Raw genomic sequence first — 20,591 nt, 5'->3', positions numbered from 1 at the left:
AGTGATGCCCAGCAAGCCGCTTGCCCAGATTCCCCTCCCGGGCCCAGCTCACCCAACAAGGACACTGCCTGGCACGGAGCAGCCTCCAAAAGGCCACTCCCAGCCCTGCACCGTGCTAGAAGGGGCAGCTCCAGGCCTGCCTGTGCCCAGAACCGCCCCCCCCCCACGCACACACACAACCCATCCACTTAAGCAGCAATAAGAGCAACCTTCATTGTGCACCTGCTATGAGCGTGACCTGCCTCAGATCCCTCCATCCTCACGGCAACCCTCTGGGACCCACCAGTGCCCCATTTTACAGACCAAGAAACTGAGAGTCAGGGAGCTGAAGTGAGTTACCCGAGGCCACACAGAGCCGCTGTGCCACCCCTGCACCCCACAAGAAGCTTGGGGACTTCAGACAGGCCCCTATGCTAACCCAGCTACTGAGGTGGTCTAGAGGAAGGGGAGAGGGGCTGTCCTCAGGTGTCCCTGTGCCTCAGCCTCCCCAGGTAGCATTTGGATTTTCTGAGAACAAGCATGAACCAGGTTCCACCACTGACAAAAGTGTTTTGAAGTACTGAAATTATTGAGCCCCAATTACAGGATGCCTAATTACACTGAGTACTCACAACGTCCCAGTGAGGATTCCGATCCTCATTTTGTACAGGTGAGAAAACTGAGTCTCACAGAGGTCAACTTGGCTGGAGCACCTTACAGATCTCTCTCTCTCTCTCTCTCAAGTCCAGCCGGCACCATGCTTCTGTGGGGAGGGGGGCCAGAAGCCATCCTCTGTGCCGGAGGATGGGAGGTAAGAGGAAAGGGGAGGAATAAAGATTCCGTGTGCCCCTCCCTTCCAGTACCTGACCCTAACCATTTCTTAGGTCACTCTCTTTGTGACTTCTTGGGAAATAATTTCAATATTCACATAAGCATGGTAAGATTAAAAAGAGAAACAGGGGAGGGATAAATTAGGAGCTTGGGATGTACAAATAAACACTATTACATATAAAATAGATAAACAGGGGCTTCCCTGGTGGTGCAGTGCTTGAGAGTCCGCCTGCCGATGCAGGGGACGCGGGTTCGTGCCCCGGTCCAGGAAGATCCCACATGCCGCAGAGCGGCTGGGCCCGTGAGCCATGGCCACTGAGCCTGTGCTCTGCAACGGGAGATGCCGCAACAGTGAGAGCCCCGTGTACCGCAAAAAAAAAAAAAAAAAGATAAACAACGAGAACCTACAGGGAACTATATTCAATACCCTGTAATAATCTATTATAGAAAAGAATCTGAAAAAGAATAGATATATATGTATAACTGAATCACTTTGCTGTACACCAGAAACTAACACAACACTGTAAAGAGAGAGAGAGAGAGAGAGAGAGAGAGAGAGAGCGAGAGAAACAGAAAGGAGGAAATCCCATACATAAGCTAGTCCATCCAGGTCTATCCCGGCTTAGAAGGTTCTGTAGAATTTGGCCCCGGCCTCCACCCCACTCCCCTCCTCTCTCTCCAGCGTCACCTTCCCCATTGCTCTGCGTAACTACCAGTTCCTGGAACTCAGTGGCCTCCCAGGCTCCCAGGCCTTTGCTGCTTAGGACAAGGCCACTCTGCTCCCTCCGCCTCCTGGCCTGGCCTGCCCACACCTCCTGGTCCCCCTTGGGAAGGTGACCCTTCTCTCCATCACCCGGTCGCCACTGTGTGTCTCCTCCTCCCAAATCAGCTTTTCTCTGTAGTCCCAGTGCCTGGCACACAGTAGGTGCTCAATACACACTGAGAGCTAACACTGACGAGAGCTTGTTATGAAGCAGCTGCGGTCCTACTTTTCTTATGTTGAATCTTTAATTTTCCCAACAACACTGGAGGTAAACATCTTCCTCTCCATCTTACAGATGAGAAAGGTGAGCAGAGTCCAGGATGAGGCAGAGCAAGGACTTCAAACCAGGGGGTCTGGCTCTGCTCTGCTCCCCTGGGCGGTGAGTTTACAGGGCCTGGGGCATGGGGACTCGGGCCGCCTTGGGATGCCACTTGCAGGTGGCTAACTCTTCACGTTCACTGGTCTCAGCCCCCCAGCCAGCCTGTCAATCCCTTGAAGGACAGATCTTAGGTTGTCACTCCAGCAAGGGGTCCATAAGTATCTGTTGATTTGGCACTGCTGCTCTCCCAGAACAAGAGACTGAGCATTAACAAGAACCTAGGGATGTTCTTGACTGTGGGTGTGGCTGTGTGTGTGTGTGAGAGGGAGAGAGATCTAATTTTATTTATTTATTTTTGTTCCTTTCAATTTGTTTTATGGCCCCAGCGGCTGACTGCCAGCAAAGCCAGGCTGGTGGCCTTGCCTTGTAATTTCTGTAAGTGCCTCCTTGATAAAGCGATGAGATTAATTCATCAGAATTCCTGTGGTCTCTGGAGGGCAGTCTAGGAGAGCACAGGAGCAGGGAGGGGCGTGTATACACACACACACACACACACACACACACACACACACACACACTCTCACTCACCAGGGGCTGAGGGGTGGCAGGGTTGGGGATGGGCTCTCACAGGACAAGGACACAGCCAACATCTAGCATAAATTCAGAGTTCTAACCTGGGAGTGTGCCCAGTATAGACATATGCAGACTCTACCTCAGGCAAATCACCCAACTTCTCTGGGCCCCAGCTTCCTCATCTGTAAAATGGGCACAATATGTTCCCAACTGTACAGTCCTGCGGACTCAGCACATAAAGGGCTTAGTGAAGTGCATGCACTGGCTGGCAAGCAATCAAACTGAACATGCTTATTTTTACATGCATCAGGGCTGCCAGGGTACATATAGCCAGAAGACCCCAGGGTAAGTCCTTTCCAGGTGTCAGACCTGAGGCCAGCCACCCATTCTGCCATTTAAGAACATTAGGACCAGGCCTCCCATAGATAGACCTCAAAGCTGATGCTGCCTGTGGGAGGGAGGGAGTCAGGAATGAAATGATCTGGATTTCAGTGTGACCTCAAGGCACAGGGGAACTCCCACCATCAACTCTCTTCAATCCTGTGCCCCAGGAGAAGGAAGGCCCAGGGGCGTCCCCATCAGCTGTCCTGAAACAGCTGCAGGAAAGTGGGCAGTCCCCTCCCTGGGGCTCAGGGATGGGGGCTGCAGAGCTTAGATAAACAGCTCGTGAGGAATTTATGGGCTCAGGGGCTGCTGGCTAACATCAGAGCCTGAATGGCCACCATTTTTAGCTCTGGAGAGATAGGGCTGGGCTGGGAGTCACTTGGTTCCACTCCCTTATTTATCTCACTCCTGGAGGAGAGAGACTCTCCCTTTCATCTCTGCACGGTCCACTGTCCTCAGCTCTCCACCCTTCCCTCCTCCTTACCCTCCAGCTGATGATCTCATTCATGCCACTGGCTTCAGCTTATGTAATTGGCAAGGACGGGCAGCAAGAGGCACTGTCTGTGCTTCAAACCCTTATATCCATCTGCCTGCTGGCTACTTCCACCTGGAAATCCCTTGAGTTCTTCATACTTCCTCCACTTGAACCCATCCTCACCCAGACTTTCTCTTACTGTGTTCCTTGTCTCAGCAAAGCCATCACTAAGCCACCCGCCACCTGGGTCAGAAACTGAGGTGGCATCGTAGACTCATGCCTCTCCTTTACTTCTAAGGTCCTTTTCATCCCACCTGCCTGATATTTCCACCCTCCTTCCCCTCCTGCCGCAGCTAGTTCCCACGCCCGTCGTCTCTTCCCTCTCCTCTAATGCACTTGCTTCCTCTTGTCACCACTGCCCTTTCCAATCAGTCTACCCTCCACACCGCCCCTGGAGAGACATGAATAACTCCTGTGCAAAATGCCTCGATGGATCACCCACTTATGTCTGCATGCCTTCCCAGGAGCCCACTAAAGGGCAGCAAGGGAATGAGAACAGTCACGGAAGAATGAAGGAAGTCAAAACCAAAGTAACCAGAGGGGATTCCAGATAAGAAATAAGCCCTTGTACCGCAGAACCTCAAAAAGCCTCAGGTGTTGAGGACACAGTAGAAGATGGAGTGAGGTATGGGAGTAAAAATGGGAATTTGCTGGAAGTCTGTATTTAAGGAGTACTTAGCTGCCACTACAGGTGGCCACCAAGGATCTCCCCACAGCCTGCACAAGAGAAGCCAACTTAATCTCTGGAGAGTATAAGCGAGTGAATCCGGACTCAGGGGCCCCAGGCTTAGCTGAGGGCAGAAGGGAAGCTGAAGTTTCCGAATACTGCACACCAAAGAGTGAGACCGCCCAGCCCCACTCCCCAAGCTCACTCCCAAAATTCTAGCAGGCAGACATCTACTCCACACCCTCACTCCCACCCTCCACTCTCCACTCCCCTAGCCTGAAGATGGGAATTTGTAGCAATCTTCTCTGGAAAAACAAATGGCATCAGAGAAAAGACCAGCAGGTATAGGGGCAGGACAGGAATAAAGACACAGACGTAGAGAATGGACTTGAGGACACGGGGGAGGGGGAAGGGTAAGCTGGGACGAAGTGAGAGAGTGACATGGACATATATACACCACCAAATGTAAAATAGATAGCTCGTGGGAAGCAGCCACATAGCACAGGGAGATCAGCTTGGTACTTTGTGACCACCTAGAGGGGTGGGATAGGGAGGGTGGGAGGGAGGGAGACGCAAGAGGGAAGAGATATGGGGATGTATGTATACGTATAGCTGATTCACTTTGTTATAAAGCAGAAACTAACACACCACTGTAAAGCAATTATACTCCAGTAAATATGTTAAAAAAAAAAAAGACCAGCAGATAAAAAATAAGCCAAAGAAAAGCTCCTTCTATGCTTTTTATCCCTGTTTGCATTTAAGACAGCCAAGGATTATCACTACATCTGTGAAAAGCTTCAATATAAAAACTAACCAAGATAAACAGGGGGAAAATTATGTGGGAAGAAACCAGGACAAAGCAAGAAGGAGAAATAAACCTCCACAAGCAATACTCAGTATACTGTTGACTTGAGAAGATAAAAATACTGCATTCATGAAACAAGAACAGCATGCAATAAAAATAAAGTATAAAATGGAGCTCAGGGACTTCCCTGGTGGTGCAGTGGTTAAGAATCCACGTGCCAATGCAGGGGACATGGGTTTGAGACCCAGTCCGGGAAGATCCCACATGCCGTGGAGCAACTAAACCCGTGTGCCACAACTACTGAGCCTGTGCTCTAGAGCCTGCGAGCCACAACTACTGAAGCCTGCATGCCACAACTGCTGAAGCCCGTGCACCTAGAGCCCGTGCTCCACAGCAAGAGAAGCCACAGCAATGAGAAGCCCGCACACCTCAACCAAGAGTAGCCCCCGCTCACCACAACTAGAGAAAGCCCGTGTGCAGCAACAAAGACCAATGCAGCCAAAAATAAATAAATAAATTTATTTTTTAAAAAATGGAGCTCATAGAAATTAAAAATACAGAAAAATTCCAAAGAATCAACTAAGCAGCTACTCTAAAATAGAACAAAAAATCAAAGAGATGGACAATAAGCCAGAAAAGAGGTAAGAACTAGAAGATTGGTCCTGGAAACTCAATATCCAACCCTGAGGAGTTTTTGAAAGAGAAAACAGTGGAGAGGAAGTTATCACCAAGGGAGAAAGGGAAGGCGAGAAGAGGGGAGGGATGAAAATGTTTAAGACCAGAAGAATATGAGTTTCCAGGCCAAAAGGCCTGCTGAGAGTCCAGAAGAATGAATGAAAATGACCTGGACAGCATTATAGAGGTGGAGAACAGATCAGTGGCTGCCAGGGTCAGGGAGGGAAGAGACAGGGAGGTGGTGTGGCTGTAAAAGGGTAGCACCAGGAATCCTGTGTGATGGAACCGTTCTGTATCTTGACTGTGGTGGTGCTCACAGGAATTTGCAGTGATAAAACTGCACAGAACCTAACACACACACACACACACACACACACACAGATGAGAGTGTACAGCTAGTAAAATCTGAGTAAGGCTGATGGATATCAATGCCATTTTCCTGGTTGTGGTATCTTGCTATATATACTTATGTTATATAGCCCATATGTGTTATGTCACATAGCTACATATAGTTATATATGCTACATTGTTATGTAAGATGTTACCACTGAAGGAAGCTGGGTGAAATGTATGGGATCTATGTACATGGAATCTCTCTGTAATATTTCTTATAACTGCATGGGAATCTACAATTACCTCAAAACAAAAATATAATAATAATAATAATATAGGGCCTTCCCTGGTGGCGCAGTGGTTAAGAATCTGCCCGCCAATGCAGGGGACACAGTTCGAGCCCTGGTCCAGGAAGATCCCACATGCTACGGAGCAACTAAGCCGGTGCACCACAACTACTGAAGCCTGCGCGCTCTAGGGCCTGTGCTCTGCAACAAGAGGAGCCACCACAATGAGAAGCCCGCACGCTGCAATAAAGAGTAGCCCCCGCTTGCCGCAACTAGAGAAAGCTCACGCGCAACAACGAAGACCCAATGCAGCCAAAAATAAATAAAATACATACATTTAAAAAAAAATATCTGAAGGTACTAAAAAAAAAAAAATAATATAAAGACCTATACACACAACATAGATTTTTTTATCATGGAAGACCAAAAAAAGATCCTAAAAACTTTCAGCAAGAGTGTTAAAAACAAGTCAAGGGCTTCCCTGGTGGCGCAGTGGTTGGGGGTCCGCCTGCTGATGCAGGGGGCGTGGGTTCGTGCCCCGGTCTGGGAGGATCCCGCGTGCCACGGAGCGGCTGGGCCCGTGAGCCATGGCCGTTGGGCTTGCACATCCGGAGCCTGTGCTCCGCAGCGGGAGAGGCCGCAGCGGTGAGAGGCCCACGTACCGCAAAAAAAAAAAAAAAAAGTCAAATACAAAGGATCAAGAATAAGATTGGCCACCATATCTCTAACCATAAGGGAAAAAACCCTCTCTGTACGCACACAAATACACAAAACTAGTGCACATACTCGCCACTCTTTTTTCTTCTTAGCACTCATCACCTGACTTTTGTTTATTTAGCTTGTTTATTATCTGCTTTGTTCATTGCTGTTTTCCAACACCTAGAACCATGTCTGGGAAAGAGTGAGGCCTCAGTATACATTTTCTAAGTGAATGAATCAAACTTCTTGACAGCAGCACTAGAAGCTAGAAGACAAAGCAGCAATGGTGTCCAAATTCTGGGGAGAAATTATTTTCAACTAGCGTCTAAATGTATGGGTTGAAGGATTGAGTAAAGACATTTCCACACATCCAAGATGTCAACAATTTTACCTCTCCTGTGCCTTTCTAGCATGAGCTTCTCCCCCACGCCCCACCCCAAAGGGAAGGACCCAAAAGAGGAAGAGGACCTGCCAGGAGAAAAGTCAAGGGGACATCCAGGAGGAATTGGCAATAGACAAAGAGATTTAACCAAAAATTGTGATATAACCATATTCAGACAATGGGAAGACGGGAAATGTATGTGTGTTGGGATGGTTTGTATAATGGGAACTAACTCTTCATCTTCCATAACAGGAAGTCAAGAAATAATGTAAAATTGCTGTCAGTAAGTATAGCTGTAAAATCATAGTAGTAATTAAGAAGACAAAGGGCTAGAAGAAAGATTTTCTTAAATGGCTAACTCTAGATCACGGAGGGAAAGGGAGAGAATGGATAGGGTCAGGGACCCTTATTTTTCATTATAAGAGTTATACTTTGGGTCTTTGTAAACTATGTGCATACATTATTTTGGTAAAAGTTAAAAATTAATTTAAAATTAATTTGTTCATTGTGTAAAGATGAAATCTAACCTCCAGGGAAAAGCACATCGGGCCCTTTATGATCTGGCCACCTCTGACCAGTCCACTGTAACCTCCCTCCACCTAGGCCCCTGGTTTGTAGGCTCCAGAAAACCACATGGAGCCTCTGGGCCCTCTCATACCTCCCTCTAGCTGAAACCCCTCCCGGCAAACTCTTCCACATCCTTGGAGCCTCAGCGCGCATGTGGCCTTTTCAGTGACGCCCTCTTCCCTTCTGTCCCAGGTAGGCTTACATGCCCCTTCCTGTTTGCCCCCATAGGCCTCATCCATCACCCCACCTGCCACACACATACACACACTGAAAGCAACTAGCTTAATGTTTCATAATCAGGATTTTGCATGCTGTCCTCCCTTCTGAACTGCGCGCTTACTGGGGATAGAGATTGTTAGGTCTTTCATTTCTGTATCTCAAGTACAGTGTCTGCCCCCCTGAAGCACCCATTGATCAAGGCAAATAAATCGAAAGCAGGAGTGCCCACCCAGAGAAACCTAGAATTCAACAATGACCTTCCAGTTGTCAAGTGCAATCCCCTCCCTTGGGCCTTCCCCATCCTGGTCCTTCCTGAAGCAGCAGACATCCATCACACCTCTTAAAACCCACTCTGTTAGATTTCATCTCTCTTCTCTCCAGGGACTCTTGTAACGTCTCTGATCGCTTCTATATTTATTGCATAGAATCTAAGATGCTTTTGATGGTAAGATTGCACCATTATTTTATATACCACCAAGAGAGGAAAAACATCTGCCAATCAAAGTATGGCTGTGCTTCCTTGACACTAGTATTTTCTTTTTTTTTTCTTATTAAAAGAGCTCTTTGAGACTTATTGATAGATACAGATTTGATCATACAGCATTCTTGTGGATACATGAAAGGGAAAACATAAGAAAAATAAATTGAAGATATTGCTAAAATTTCTCAGAGTGTGACTCTTCTTAATCCTTTTTGATCAAAGTCATTGTTTTTGTGTTTTTCCACAGTTCGGTCCTCTTTGCTAACAAAGGAGCTGAGGACGCTGTGCTTCTTGAGTGTCCCTTGTTCTCGTAGGGGTCTCCTTCCAGGTCACTGGCCCCCTTCTGCAAGTTTTAATGTGCTTGTGAGGGCAGTGACAACCACATACATCTGTCACCTAGCAGACAGTAATCGGCCCAATTCAGAGATGTTACATGGGGGAAATGTGCATCTTAGAACTGACAAAATATGGTATTTCTCAGTCTCCTTTCAAGGCTCTGACCCCTTCCTTTCACCAGGGTCCCTCTTCCTGGCGCCTTATCCCTTTACCCTCTCCTTCAGAGCAGCTTTCCCTAGAACAAGCTCTCCCAGAGGGCCTGTTAAATTAGAGCCTCAGATTCTGCAGTCCTGAAATCTGCATTTCTAACCGGCCCCCTAGTGGAGCCTGTGCTGAGGTCTGGGGACCATACTTTGAGAACCCCTGCCCTAGAGGATCTCATTAGACCCAAAACCCCACTCGGATTTTACTCTTGGGGTCTAGCCCTGCATTTCCAACTGCCCAGGTTAAGGCCTGAGAACCGATCAAACTCAACATGCCTCAGACTTCATCCATTATCCCAACCTCTCCTCCCTGCCCACCCCGCTTCCACCAGCAAAATTATTCTTTCTAGGTTTCTCCCCCGCCAATGGCCTGACCATCCTCTAGTAGCCTAAATTAGAAATCTAAGAGCCAGTCTCACAATCCAGTTACTATTTTTTTATACTGAAATCACTTTCAAAATCCTAACCTCTCCTTTTAACCCTTCTGCCACTGTTGGGGTTTGGATGCTTCTAAGTGGACTGTTAACTAGATCTCTGAACTGGACTGTTAAAATCGCCACCTAGTCTGCCGGCCCCTAGACTCTCCCATTTCCAGCCCATCTTCCCTATCACTGCCAGAATTATCTTGCTAAAAGGAGATGTGATTAATTCCCTGCTCAAAAATCTTCAATGGCCTCTCGTTGCCAAGTATAAATAACAAATAAAACAAATCCTATTTATCTAATGGTTATCATAGTCCAGGCACTAAGCTAAACACTCTACATTCATGTCTCATTTAATTTCTGCAAGAATATCCTGGGAGCAGGAACTATTTATTAGCCCCATCAGTCCCCTTTTACTGACAAGGAAATGAAGGACCAGAGAAACGAAGTAACTTACCCAACTTGACACAACTACGAAATTGTAAAGTTGGGATCCTAAGCCAGGTGAAGCAGCTCAAGCAGAAATATTACTCTATACTTTTCCTACCAAGGGCCTGTGAAAACCTTTGACATCCGGTCCCAGCTTCTGTTCCAGCCCCTCACCTACCACTGGTCCCCTCTTGCTGAGCAGAGCACACTCAACTCCTGTGGGCCTCTTCCTGCTGTTCTTTCTACCAAGGATGTTCACTTTCCACTCCAGCTTAAATGTCCCTTCCTCCGGGAAGCCCTCCCTGCTCTGTCTGGCTGTGTCTCACCTGACTTTCACCCTGGCTGTGCCTCTGAAAAGAGGAACTGTGATTTGTTCTTCCTCTCATTGCCTCAGTGCCTGGCAGACAGCAATGTTTTGTGGGTTTAATTGACTCTTTTTATGCATTTGTACAGATGAGGAAACTGAGGCCAGAGGATCCTAGGCCCTGCTCAAGGTCAGCTGGCTGGCGAGTGGCAGGGCTGGGACAGCACTCCACTCCGGGCTCCCACGTACTCCTGGCTTGTCTCTGCATCCCTGTCATAGTCTCTGTCCCCTGGGATCCCAGGCCTCATTCACCAGGACAAAAGGCCTGGAGGTGGTCCAAGGCAGGATAACCCATCAATCATCCCCCTGCCCCTCTCCTTGGGGAGTTTCCTTCCAAGCCTGCATCGGGGCCCCATGTGAACAGAGGGAGCTCGGTGCCAGGGCCTCTTTCTTGCTTGTTCCTCTTCATCTTAAGGAGCTACTCAAGGGGCCTCCTGGTGACCTGCAAAGTTGGCCACTTGCCCTGGGAACACAGGGAAGGGGACGGGGCAGTTTTACCCTCCGCACAGCCCCTCATGGCCACACAGCATGTGTTGTCAACGGCTTCCATCCCACCTAGAAGAAAATACAAGTGCTGCACTCACCACGGCCTGAGTTTTATCAGCCTCTCAGCCCCGTCTCCTTCCACTTGGCCTTTACTCACTCATAACAGCCACAATGGCCCTCCTTCTGGTCCTGAAACAGATCCGCTGTTTCCCCTGCCTGGAACGCCCGAACTTCCCCTTACCTTGAAAGTTCTTAGCACGGCCTTACCTAATCCTCAGACTAAATTAGACCCCCTCTCTCAGCCACCTTTGCTCTCATCACTGGTTTTTCTCTTTCACAGTACTCACCTGGGTCTGTCATTATGCCTCTTTGTTATCGTATATACTGTCTGCCTTACCCCCGAGAATACAAGACCACAGAGTAGGGCCCATTGTTCTGTCTTCAGCTCCCAGCACAATGGTTGGGACTCAGTAAAGTATCACCAAAGAACTGAACAAGTGCTTCCTAAGCTCAGATGTAAGGCAGGAGTTTTCCCCCAACACTGTCCTTTAGAAAAGAGGAAGTGGGCTTCCCTGGTGGCACAGTTAAGAATCTGCCTGCCAATGCAGGGGACACGGGTTCGAGCCCTGGTCTGGGAAGATCCCACATGCCGCGGAGCAACTAAACCTGTGAGCCACAACTACTGAAGCCTGCGCATCTAGAGCCCATGCTCCACAACAAGAGAAGCCACCGCAATGAGAAGCCCGCGCACTGCAACGAAGAGTAGCCCCGCTCGCCACAACTAGAGAAAGCCCGCGCGCAGCAACGAAGACCCAACGCAGCCAAAAATGAATGAATGAATTAATTAATTTTAAAAAAAAGAAAGAAAGAAGAGGAAGTTGCTTAATATCTTTATCTTTGTGAAGTCTCTTATCAGAGGTGCTGTGTCGGTCCCTTCATCTTGAACAACTGCCTTTTGGGGAGACTCAGTGCCCTGAGAAGACCCCAATCAAGGCTCGTCACCGGACTGAATCAGTAACAAAGGCAGAAAGAAATTTAGCCCAAATTTAGTTATTGCTGGGGATATGAACCATAATTAACAAACACTGAGAGTCAAAAGCAGTATGGGGGCTTCCCTGGTGGTGCAGTGGTTGAGAGTCCGCCTGCCGATGCAGGGGACACGGGTTCGTGCCCCGGTCCGGGAGGATCCCACATGCCGCGGAGCGGCTGGGCCCGTGAGCCATGGCTGCTGAGCCTGCGCGTCCGGAGCCTGTGCTCCGCAACGGGAGAGGCCACAACAGTGAGAGGCCCGCGTACTGCAAAAAAAAAAAAAAGAAGCAGTATGGTACCTGATATGTTGTGGAAACCATGACTATAAATTGACCCAACTATATAAAATAGGTAAACAACAAAGATCTACTATGTAGCACGGGGAACTATACTCAATATCTTGTAATAACCTATAAAGAAAAAGAATCTGAAAAAGAATATATATATATATATATACGCACACACACATATATATGTATAACTGAATCACTTTGCTGTACACTTGAAACTAACACAACACTGTAAATTAATCAAACTTCAATTAAAAAATACTGACACAACTAAAAAAGAACTATCCTAATGGTCTAGGAAATGTACTTAGTGCTCAAAATAAAAATCTGAGGGACAGCAGCACATACACGCTCACATAATCTCCCATAACCAAGATGAAGTGAAGGTGGTGTGCTCTGGAACACGGCACCAAATGATGCGGAAAGTGGCAAAGACACTTTCATCCAAGAGTCATGTGAAACATTTGATAAACCTTGCCTTCCAAAATGTTAAGAAAAAGTTTTTCAAAAAATAATACATGGTCTTACATAATATGACTGAAAATATGCAAGTTTAACAAAAGGGCATATTGTTGTGGGTTTTGTTTTGTTTTGGGCCACGCAGCTTGCAGGATCTTAGCTCCCCAAACAGGGATCAAACCCATGCCCCCTGCAGTGGAAGCACAGTCTTAACCACTGGACCTCCAGGGAAGTCCCAGAAGGGACTTTCTTTTAAGACTGGAGATACTAACAGTATTTAAATGCTGATGGAAAGGAGCCCATAGGGAGTGAGATGATGAAAGAGAGGAGATGATGGGTAGGAAGGTCTCTGGGAAGTGGTGAGGAGATGGATTCCAAGCCTGAGAAAAGCTGAGCCTGGGGTGGGAGCCACCTCTCCCCGCATGAGTGGGTAGCAAAGAAGATGTGTGCCATCAGTGAATGAGAGATGCTGCCAAGAGTGGGTAGGGCTGGTGGCAACAAGCTGAGGGAGTTCCCATCTGAGGGCCTCCACTTTCTCCATGGAACAGGAGAGGAGGCAGGGTGGTTGCTGAGAGAGGGTCAGAGTTTGGGGGTATAGCTTAGCAAAGATCCCCCAGGTGGCTCCCCGAAAGGCCCCCTCATCACTGCGGTACTCATGACAAAGGTTTTCATTACTGTGGGTCAGCGTCACAGTCCAGAAGCTGGCACTTAGCCCTATGATCCAAAAGCCTGACTGTGCCAGCCACAGAAAAGGGCTCCATCTCCCAGGGGCTGACTCCCATTGCCCAAATTCAGGGACCAGATGTATAAGCCCAGGATGCCTGCACACTCAAGTATGATAAGAAACTGATCTACCCAGCCAGCATTCTGTCTAACCAGCAAGGTGGCTCCAAGCAGAAGACCAACAGGGTACCCAGATTATAATCAGAAAGATGTTAATCAAATCCGTTGAATGTTTAATCACAATAGGCTGTCCCAGGCTGACTCCCTTTACCTCGGGCGGGGACTTTGCCAAAGTCAGCTTTCTTTTTCTGTGCCTCCAGGGCTGATCCATCCTCTTTTTTTTCTATAGATATGCTAGTAAATTCAATCAGGTTGAGGGTGGTTCCTTTGCCATGGAGCCTTTCTGTCCCTTCAGGACTGTGCCTTTTTGTCTATCTCCGAGCTCATCTACTCTGGGTGAGTGTCATAAGGCCCAGCACTGACAGCATAGAATTGGACAAAGTGTAATGAAGACTTAACATGCATTACTAGGCATTGAGGGCTGGTGGGCTGCATCTACCTTGTTCAATGCTGAAGTGCAGGGCGGCGGGGGGTGGGTGGGTGGGTGGTACAAGTTTTTACTGTAAAAAGCCAGAAAAGTGTCAATGCTTTCTGCGTGTGGCCAGAAGGTCTCTGACAACTACTCCACCAAAGCACCAAAACAGACAATATGTAAACAAATAGGTGTGGCCCTGTTCTAATACAACTTGAGTTACAAAAGCAGGAAGCCTCCGGCAAACTGTACTTTGCCCACCACTCCCATCCCCTCCCCCCATCCACACAGCGCTCGCCCCCCCCCCCCCCCGGCACAGACAAGCGCACACTGAGTGCTCGATCAATATATGTAGGCAAGGAATGGCGGTCTGAGGCCTTTCTCCCTAAGTCTATCGTGACTTCTTTGTTTCCATAAATTTCTTCCCATGTTGACGTAACCACCGAATTGGGCAGATGGAAGGGATCTAAGAAGGGAAGGGGGGTTGTGAGCTAGCATGATTTTCAGAGCTGTCCAGGCGTTTACTTTGCGAATGGATCATTCTGTGACTAAAGGCCTTTTTAAAGATGGCCTACATACCCTCCTTAATTGGGGAGGTGCTTAGGAGACTGCCCTGGCTGGGCTAAGGCTCTGCCTGCAGCCTCATGTGCTCTAAGCCTTAGATTCCAGCTTCTTGAGGGCAGGTACCCTGTCTCTTTCTCTCCCTGAAGCACCTTACTCAGGGCAGGGACTAAATTAATGCTCTCTTGGTACTAAACTGACTCTGGGGTTGTCCAATTGTAGATCATTTGTTTCCTCTTTATATTTTCCCCATTTTTCCAAATTTCCTACAACTATTATGCTCAGAAACAACAAAATCAAAATCTTTGTTAGAAGAAAACCAAAGAATTGATAAAGTAACCAGAGCAATCCGTCAGCCTTAGAGTTCACTGGTCCCTGTTTCAGACAGAAACCTTTCTGGTTGGAAATGAGTAACTCTTCTTGTGACAAAGAAACGAGAGTACTTCAGTTCTGATCGCAATAAAGCCTGCTGTTTGTCTTTGGACTTCTAGGAAGAGATCTTTATCCTTTACGGGGTAGCAAATAACTAAGACTATTTACAAATCCTTCCTCTGGGCTATTTATTTATTTATTTAAAAAAAATTTTTTTGGCTGTGTTGGATCTTTGTTGCTGTGCGCGGGCTTTCTCTAGCTGCGGCAAGTGGGGGCTACTCTTGGTTGCGGTGTGCGGGCGTCTCATTGCGGTGGCTTCTCTTGTTGCGGAGCACGGGCTCTAGGCACGCGGGCTTCAGTAGTTGTGGCACGTGGGCTCAGCAGTTGTGGCTCGCGGGCTCTAGAGTGCAGGCTCAGTAGCTGTGGCGCACGGGCTTAGTTGTTCCAAGGCATGTGGGATCTTCCCAGACCAGGACTCGAACCCGTGCCCCCTGCAATGGCAGGCGGATTCTTAACCACTGCGCTGCAAGGGAAGTCCCTTCCTGTGGGCTCTTGACTTGCAGAGGATGTTGTCAGCACCCAGGCCGCTGTTGAGGGTATAGTAAGGTTCCTGAGTCTACACCAGGCTCTGCTTTCAGAAAATTCAATCCAGAACTCTCCAGCACATTTAAGAATATGGACAGAAGAAAATGTAACTGTCTCTTAAAAAGCAATTTTTCAAAAACCGCCCTCCGAGAGTCTAAAATGGTGGCAATCTTACCAAGATTACTTCCCAATTTGGAAAGAAAAACACTGTTATTTCAGTAGCTTAAATTGGTTTAAACATCTCACGTTATTTGTCAAATATCCAATGACACTGATTGGATATTGGACTGGAGGTTCTCAACCCTGGTTGAGGCAGGATACTGAGAATTAATGCAGTGCTTTTGACATCTAGAGATTCCAGGGCCTCCTCCCAGACTGGGGAGTGTGAAGCTGGCAGGGACCAGGGTGCATCCGTTCACTGTGCTGAAGGCTAGCACGGTGCCTGATACAAAAGTGCTCAATCAATATTTGCTGAGAGAAGTTGGTATCATGACTCCTTTGGGGAAAGGTCTAGGGAACTGGGGCCTAGGGTTTTAGGAAAACTTACTCTTTACTGTCTTATTCCTTCGTACTGTTTGAATTTTTACCATGTTTATATTTTTTTAAAGGGTTCACCTAATGAATAAATTTATCTATAACTAAAGTAGCTAAAATAGTTTAAATCCTGTTAAGTCAAAATAGTGATTGTACTGTTTCATTTAAATGTATGTTAATTACAAAGGCCTGCTCTGGAAGATAAAACAAATTTGATCTGTTGTCTTAATAATATGTCCTAAGTGATATTGCGAAAGTGAAAATAATAATTGCAAACATTTATTTAGCGCTTACTAAGTGCCAGGCAAAAGTATGAGTGCTTTATAGTCATTAATGCACTTAAGCCTGTTTTAGCAGCTCTACGTGAGGTAGGCATGACATCATCGCACCTTACCCAAGAGCAAACTGAAGCAGAGAGAGAAACTGAGGCAGGCCCCAAAGGCATTGAGGTATAAGGTAAGGGATGGAGCTGTGTGACCCAGGAGCCCGCCTGGCGGTTGGCCAGGACACCACACCATCTCAACTAACACATAGAACTGGAAACATAGCCAATCCTAGCGCCCTCAATTAGTTTAATAAATAACTCGTCACAAGAAATTGAAACAAATATTCGCTGAATGAACAGGCCAAGAATCACCCCAGGGAAGCTCAGCCTGCCTCTTCCAAAAGTGAAATAGGGGAGTGGCGGAAGGGAGGACCCCCTCGGACCGCCGGGCAAGACGGGGACAGGATTGGCACCCCTGGGTTTCCTCCAGTCTGGTTTGCAGTTTCTGTCCCCAGGGGTCGGCATCTGCTCATCTCAGTGACCTCCACAAGCAGGGCTTTTGGTCTATCCTAGCGTCAGGCTGGACGGGAGGGAACGCATGAAGCAAGCGCCCCACGCGTGACCTACTGTAGAAAGAATCTTGGCTGGCATGTCCAGCCATTCCTCTGCGCTGGGCCCTGTGTCATGGCCTTCATAACAGCCCTGTGAGGGCGGACCCATTGTTATCCCCAATTTGCGCAGGACTGACTTCCTCAGAGTGAGTACCCACCGAGAGAGACAGCCACCTCATGGCCTTTGGAACATGACTCAGCTGATATGCACATGCCCTCAAAGAGCGGCCCCACGGGGATGGGACAGGATGAGCAGTCAGGGGGAGATTTCCCTTGCTCTGTGGCCCTGACCGTTTCACGATGAAGAAAATAGTCACATTCCATTTGTGCAATTAAAAAAGATAAAACCGAAAGGAGAGATCCATTACAGTTCAAGAGGTCTGGAGTTGCAGGGCAAATAGGGCTTTTTCTCCAAAAAATTCAGCTTTCTAGGGATACTCATTTGACAGCGTTCCCCATCCTAGCGAGAGAGACACCCGTGCTAAGGCATTTGTGTGGATTTTCTTTGGGTCTTCTGGGGCTCCCTGTGGGGGTGCATGCCATTTCAACAAAAGCCTGGGACTTAGAACCCTTGTCCAGAATCCCAAAATGAGAAAACCTGGGATACAGAGAAGGGAGCCTCCAGAACTTGGGCTCCAGTGGCTCCCAGACCCAAGCTGGCAGCTCGCGAGAATCACCCGGTTCCCTGCCGGGCCCGCACCCCGCCTGGGCCCACCCTGCTGCCACGCACCTTGGATGGTCCTCTTGAAGAAAGCCTTGCAGGCCTCGCAGGAGGCCACACCGTAGTGGTAGCCGGAGGCGATGTCCCCGCACACGAGGCACAGGCGCTTGGGGATGGCGTTGAGCATGTACTCGCACTTGATGGCCGAGTCCTCCATGATGCCGCCGGCACAGTCCTCGTAGCCCTTGCGGCAGGGGGTGCCTCCCAGCCCGGCGCCCGCGAACATGGGCGGCGAGTCCAGACCGTTGGCGTGGGCGCCCAGGGCCAGGCCGAAGCCGCCGCTGGCGTCGGACGAGCCGCTGGGGCTGTGGTGGCTGAGGGCATCGATGCCCGAGGACGGGCTGGATGGCTCGGTCTTGATGAAGGAGCCGCAGCTGGAGACCAGGTGCCGGTCGTCTGCGGACATTCTGTTCAGCAGCCTGGGGACACAGAGCGCAGGAGTCAGCTCGGAGAGGGTGCGGTGGGTGTGACGCTGTCCCCAGGAATTAGCTTTGGGCTCCGGGCACCGGGTGGGCGGGGTGGCTGGGAGGGGCCCTACATTAAGGCATTGGTGAGATAAAATGCTGGCCGAGAAGGTCAATTGGGCTGAAAAACGGCACAGCCCAGAGCAAGTTTCTGGCATTACCCACCAGAACCTTCTGAGCCCTCCAAACAAAAACTACATTTTGATCGATCAGTAGAGACTTCAGATGAGGCCCCCCAGTCCTTTGCAAATTGCTGGTCTGAGGGTGACAAAAGTGGTAATAATTCAGCCAAAATATTTGGCCAAACTTCCGGCACAACAATAATACATTTGAAAGTCCAGGGGTGCCAGCTCCTGGACCAGACACCCTCAGTACAATGACCTGATGACCCACTTCACCTGAGCCCCGGGGGCAGCAGGTAAGCCCGAGCTTGGAGCTTCCCACAAATGCCACCATCGCTGAGATTGGGACCAGAGACGCCAAGTCACCTGGCCAGGGCAAGAGGCAGGGCTTGTGGCCAAGGCGTGCGCCCAATCGGCTGCCCTCCGGGTTTTGCCTGTGGCCCAAGGCACATCTGGTGGGTGGCCCCCAGGCCCCCTCTTTCATTCCTCTTCCGTAGCTCCGATCAGGCTGGCCTCCCCCTCAAGAGACTGTGCCTCAATCATGCAGCATGAGGAGGCCTTCCAACCCCAACTCCGCGCATCCCCCAGCTGTTTCTTAACCTTAAACTTCAACCTCTAAGGCCCCTGCCTCACTGTAGAGTCAAGGGAGCATTAACAGTGAGGCAGGATCACGAGGAAGGGTCATAAGACGTTTCCCAAAACGAAAACCCCTCCTCCCAGAACCATGCTGAGAGGGTAAGAAGGCAAAGTGCGACCCTCACACATCCCAGCTCCCAGGATGAGGGGAGGGGCTTCTCTCCCACGTGAGCAAGGAGAGTGAAGGGCTGGGAAATGCATTCAGGAAAGCCCAGCCTTGAAAGTCCATATGCTCAAGAGCTCTGGGTCAGCCAGGCCCTGGAGTCGGGAGGCTGGGTCAGGGTTCATCTGTCCATGTCCTGGCCTGGCTGGGTGGAGGTAAAGAGGAGGCCAAGGTGGATGCCTAAGGAGCAGGTGAAAGTTAAGAGGGAAGGGTCCTGCACAGGTTCGATCCCTGGTCCGGGAAGATCCCACATGCCGCGGAGCAACTAAGCCCATGCGCCACTACTGAGCCTGTGTGCCACAACTACTGAAGCCCGCGCGGCTAGAGCCCGTGCTCTGCAACAAGAGAAGCCACCGCAATGAGAAGCCCGCGCACCGCAACAAAGAGTAGCCCCCACTTGCCACAACAAGAGAAAGCCCGCGTGCAGTAACGAAGACCCAACACAACCAAAAATAAATAAATAAATAAAATTGATTGTTTAAAAAAAAAAGAGAGAGAGGGAAGTGTCCTGGAGAACGAAAAGGGCTGGAGAGGGTGGCAGTACAGCCCCATTCGTCGAAAGATGGCCCCAGTGGGGAGGGAGGGAGTGTCCCAGTGCTGGAGGGCCCACTGGGGAAGCAGCCACAGTCCAACGATGCTCAGAGGTAGCCCCTGTTTTCTGAGCAGATCACTGGGGAAAGGATTATTCACCATGTGGGGAAAGGCCTGTCTTATCACACCCACAAAGCCCACCCTCCCAAGAAAACCTTGGCCACACACTTGCACCACCAAAAGCAATCTTATGATGGGGAGGGGCCTCCACTGTCCCTGGTCCCGCCAGTGATTTCATAGTCAATACCCCTCCCGGGGCACTGTCCCATCCATCTACACTTGAACATGTCCGGAGGCAGGGAACACATTGCCCCGCAGACAGTTCTAATCAGAAGCTGGGAGCTGCTTCTGATAAAAAGATAAAAGATGCCTGTAAGGGCCCTACTGCCAAGAAGTTTATTATCTACTGGAATGTACTGTTTGAAGACAGAGGCTCCCAGGTCTGTTCTGTTCCAAACTGAATATTCCTGAGTCTTCTGAGACACCTCTCCTACTAGCCCATCCCTTACATTGGCAGAGGGTACCACACTGACAGTCTTCTCTGGTGGTTTTTTTTTTTTTTTTTTTTACATCTCTGGCTGGTGCCCTGTCATGTCCCCAGCCTCCACAAGGCTACCTGCCACCCCTCCATCCACCAGAGGCTCCCTGGTGTGTTCTCAGGAAATGCCATTGGCCTGAGAAACACAAATGCACCTGTGGGTTAACTCCCCACAGTGCCTTGTGCTGGGCCTGCAGGGAGAGCGGACCAGGTGCTCTTACATTTGTAATCCCCTCCTACTGCTGCTTTAGGCTCTGCAGTGCCCAGGAACATCCCAGGCCCACTGTGACAAACACTGCAGGACAAGGCAGCTCCCAGACCCAAGCCCCCCATCCCACTCCTCTCCCAGGCTGTGAGCGCCCCAGAGGTTTCAGGAGATACACTCGATACAAGCAGTAATTATAACAGCTGCTATTTAGCGAGCACGTGTTACATGCCACCCGCTTCAGATCTGTCCCTTGGACGGGTGAGAAGCTTGTGCCCTGAGAGACGCAGCTGGGGAGCCCTACAGCCATGCCTGGTGGACAGCAGGCCACAGTTTCCCCAGCTGTCTTCCCCAGACTCACGGCTCAGCCAGCCCTGAAGGACACTCAGGGCAGGCAGTGGTTTCATACCCTAAGCCACAGGTCTCCCCTCCTGCCTCTCTCCTTATTGGT

The 20,591-nt window shown here is 49.3% G+C and overlaps 1 protein-coding gene across 4 annotated transcripts in view; it reads right to left on the bottom strand.

Annotated features, from left to right (window-relative positions):
- Positions 1 to 20,591, bottom strand: part of ESRRB (estrogen related receptor beta) — a 171,456-nt gene that overhangs the window by 33,798 nt on the left and 117,067 nt on the right. For 2 of the 4 annotated variants that reach the window (XM_029239080.1, XM_029239079.1), the window contains one exon: positions 17,431 to 17,840. The exons of the other annotated variants lie outside the window; for them this stretch is intronic. In XM_029239080.1, the coding sequence (XP_029094913.1) occupies positions 17,431 to 17,840 (410 nt within the window). The remainder of the gene's footprint in view (positions 1 to 17,430; positions 17,841 to 20,591) is intronic. 4 annotated transcript variants of the gene reach the window in all.

This window comes from Monodon monoceros, unplaced genomic scaffold (assembly GCF_005190385.1).
Source record: "Monodon monoceros isolate NGI ecotype Baffin Bay Population unplaced genomic scaffold, NGI_Narwhal_1 Super_Scaffold_21, whole genome shotgun sequence".
Lineage (NCBI taxonomy): Eukaryota > Metazoa > Chordata > Mammalia > Artiodactyla > Monodontidae > Monodon > Monodon monoceros.
The sequence above is the reverse complement of the archived record's forward strand: the minus strand, read 5'-3'. Positions and strand labels throughout refer to the sequence as shown.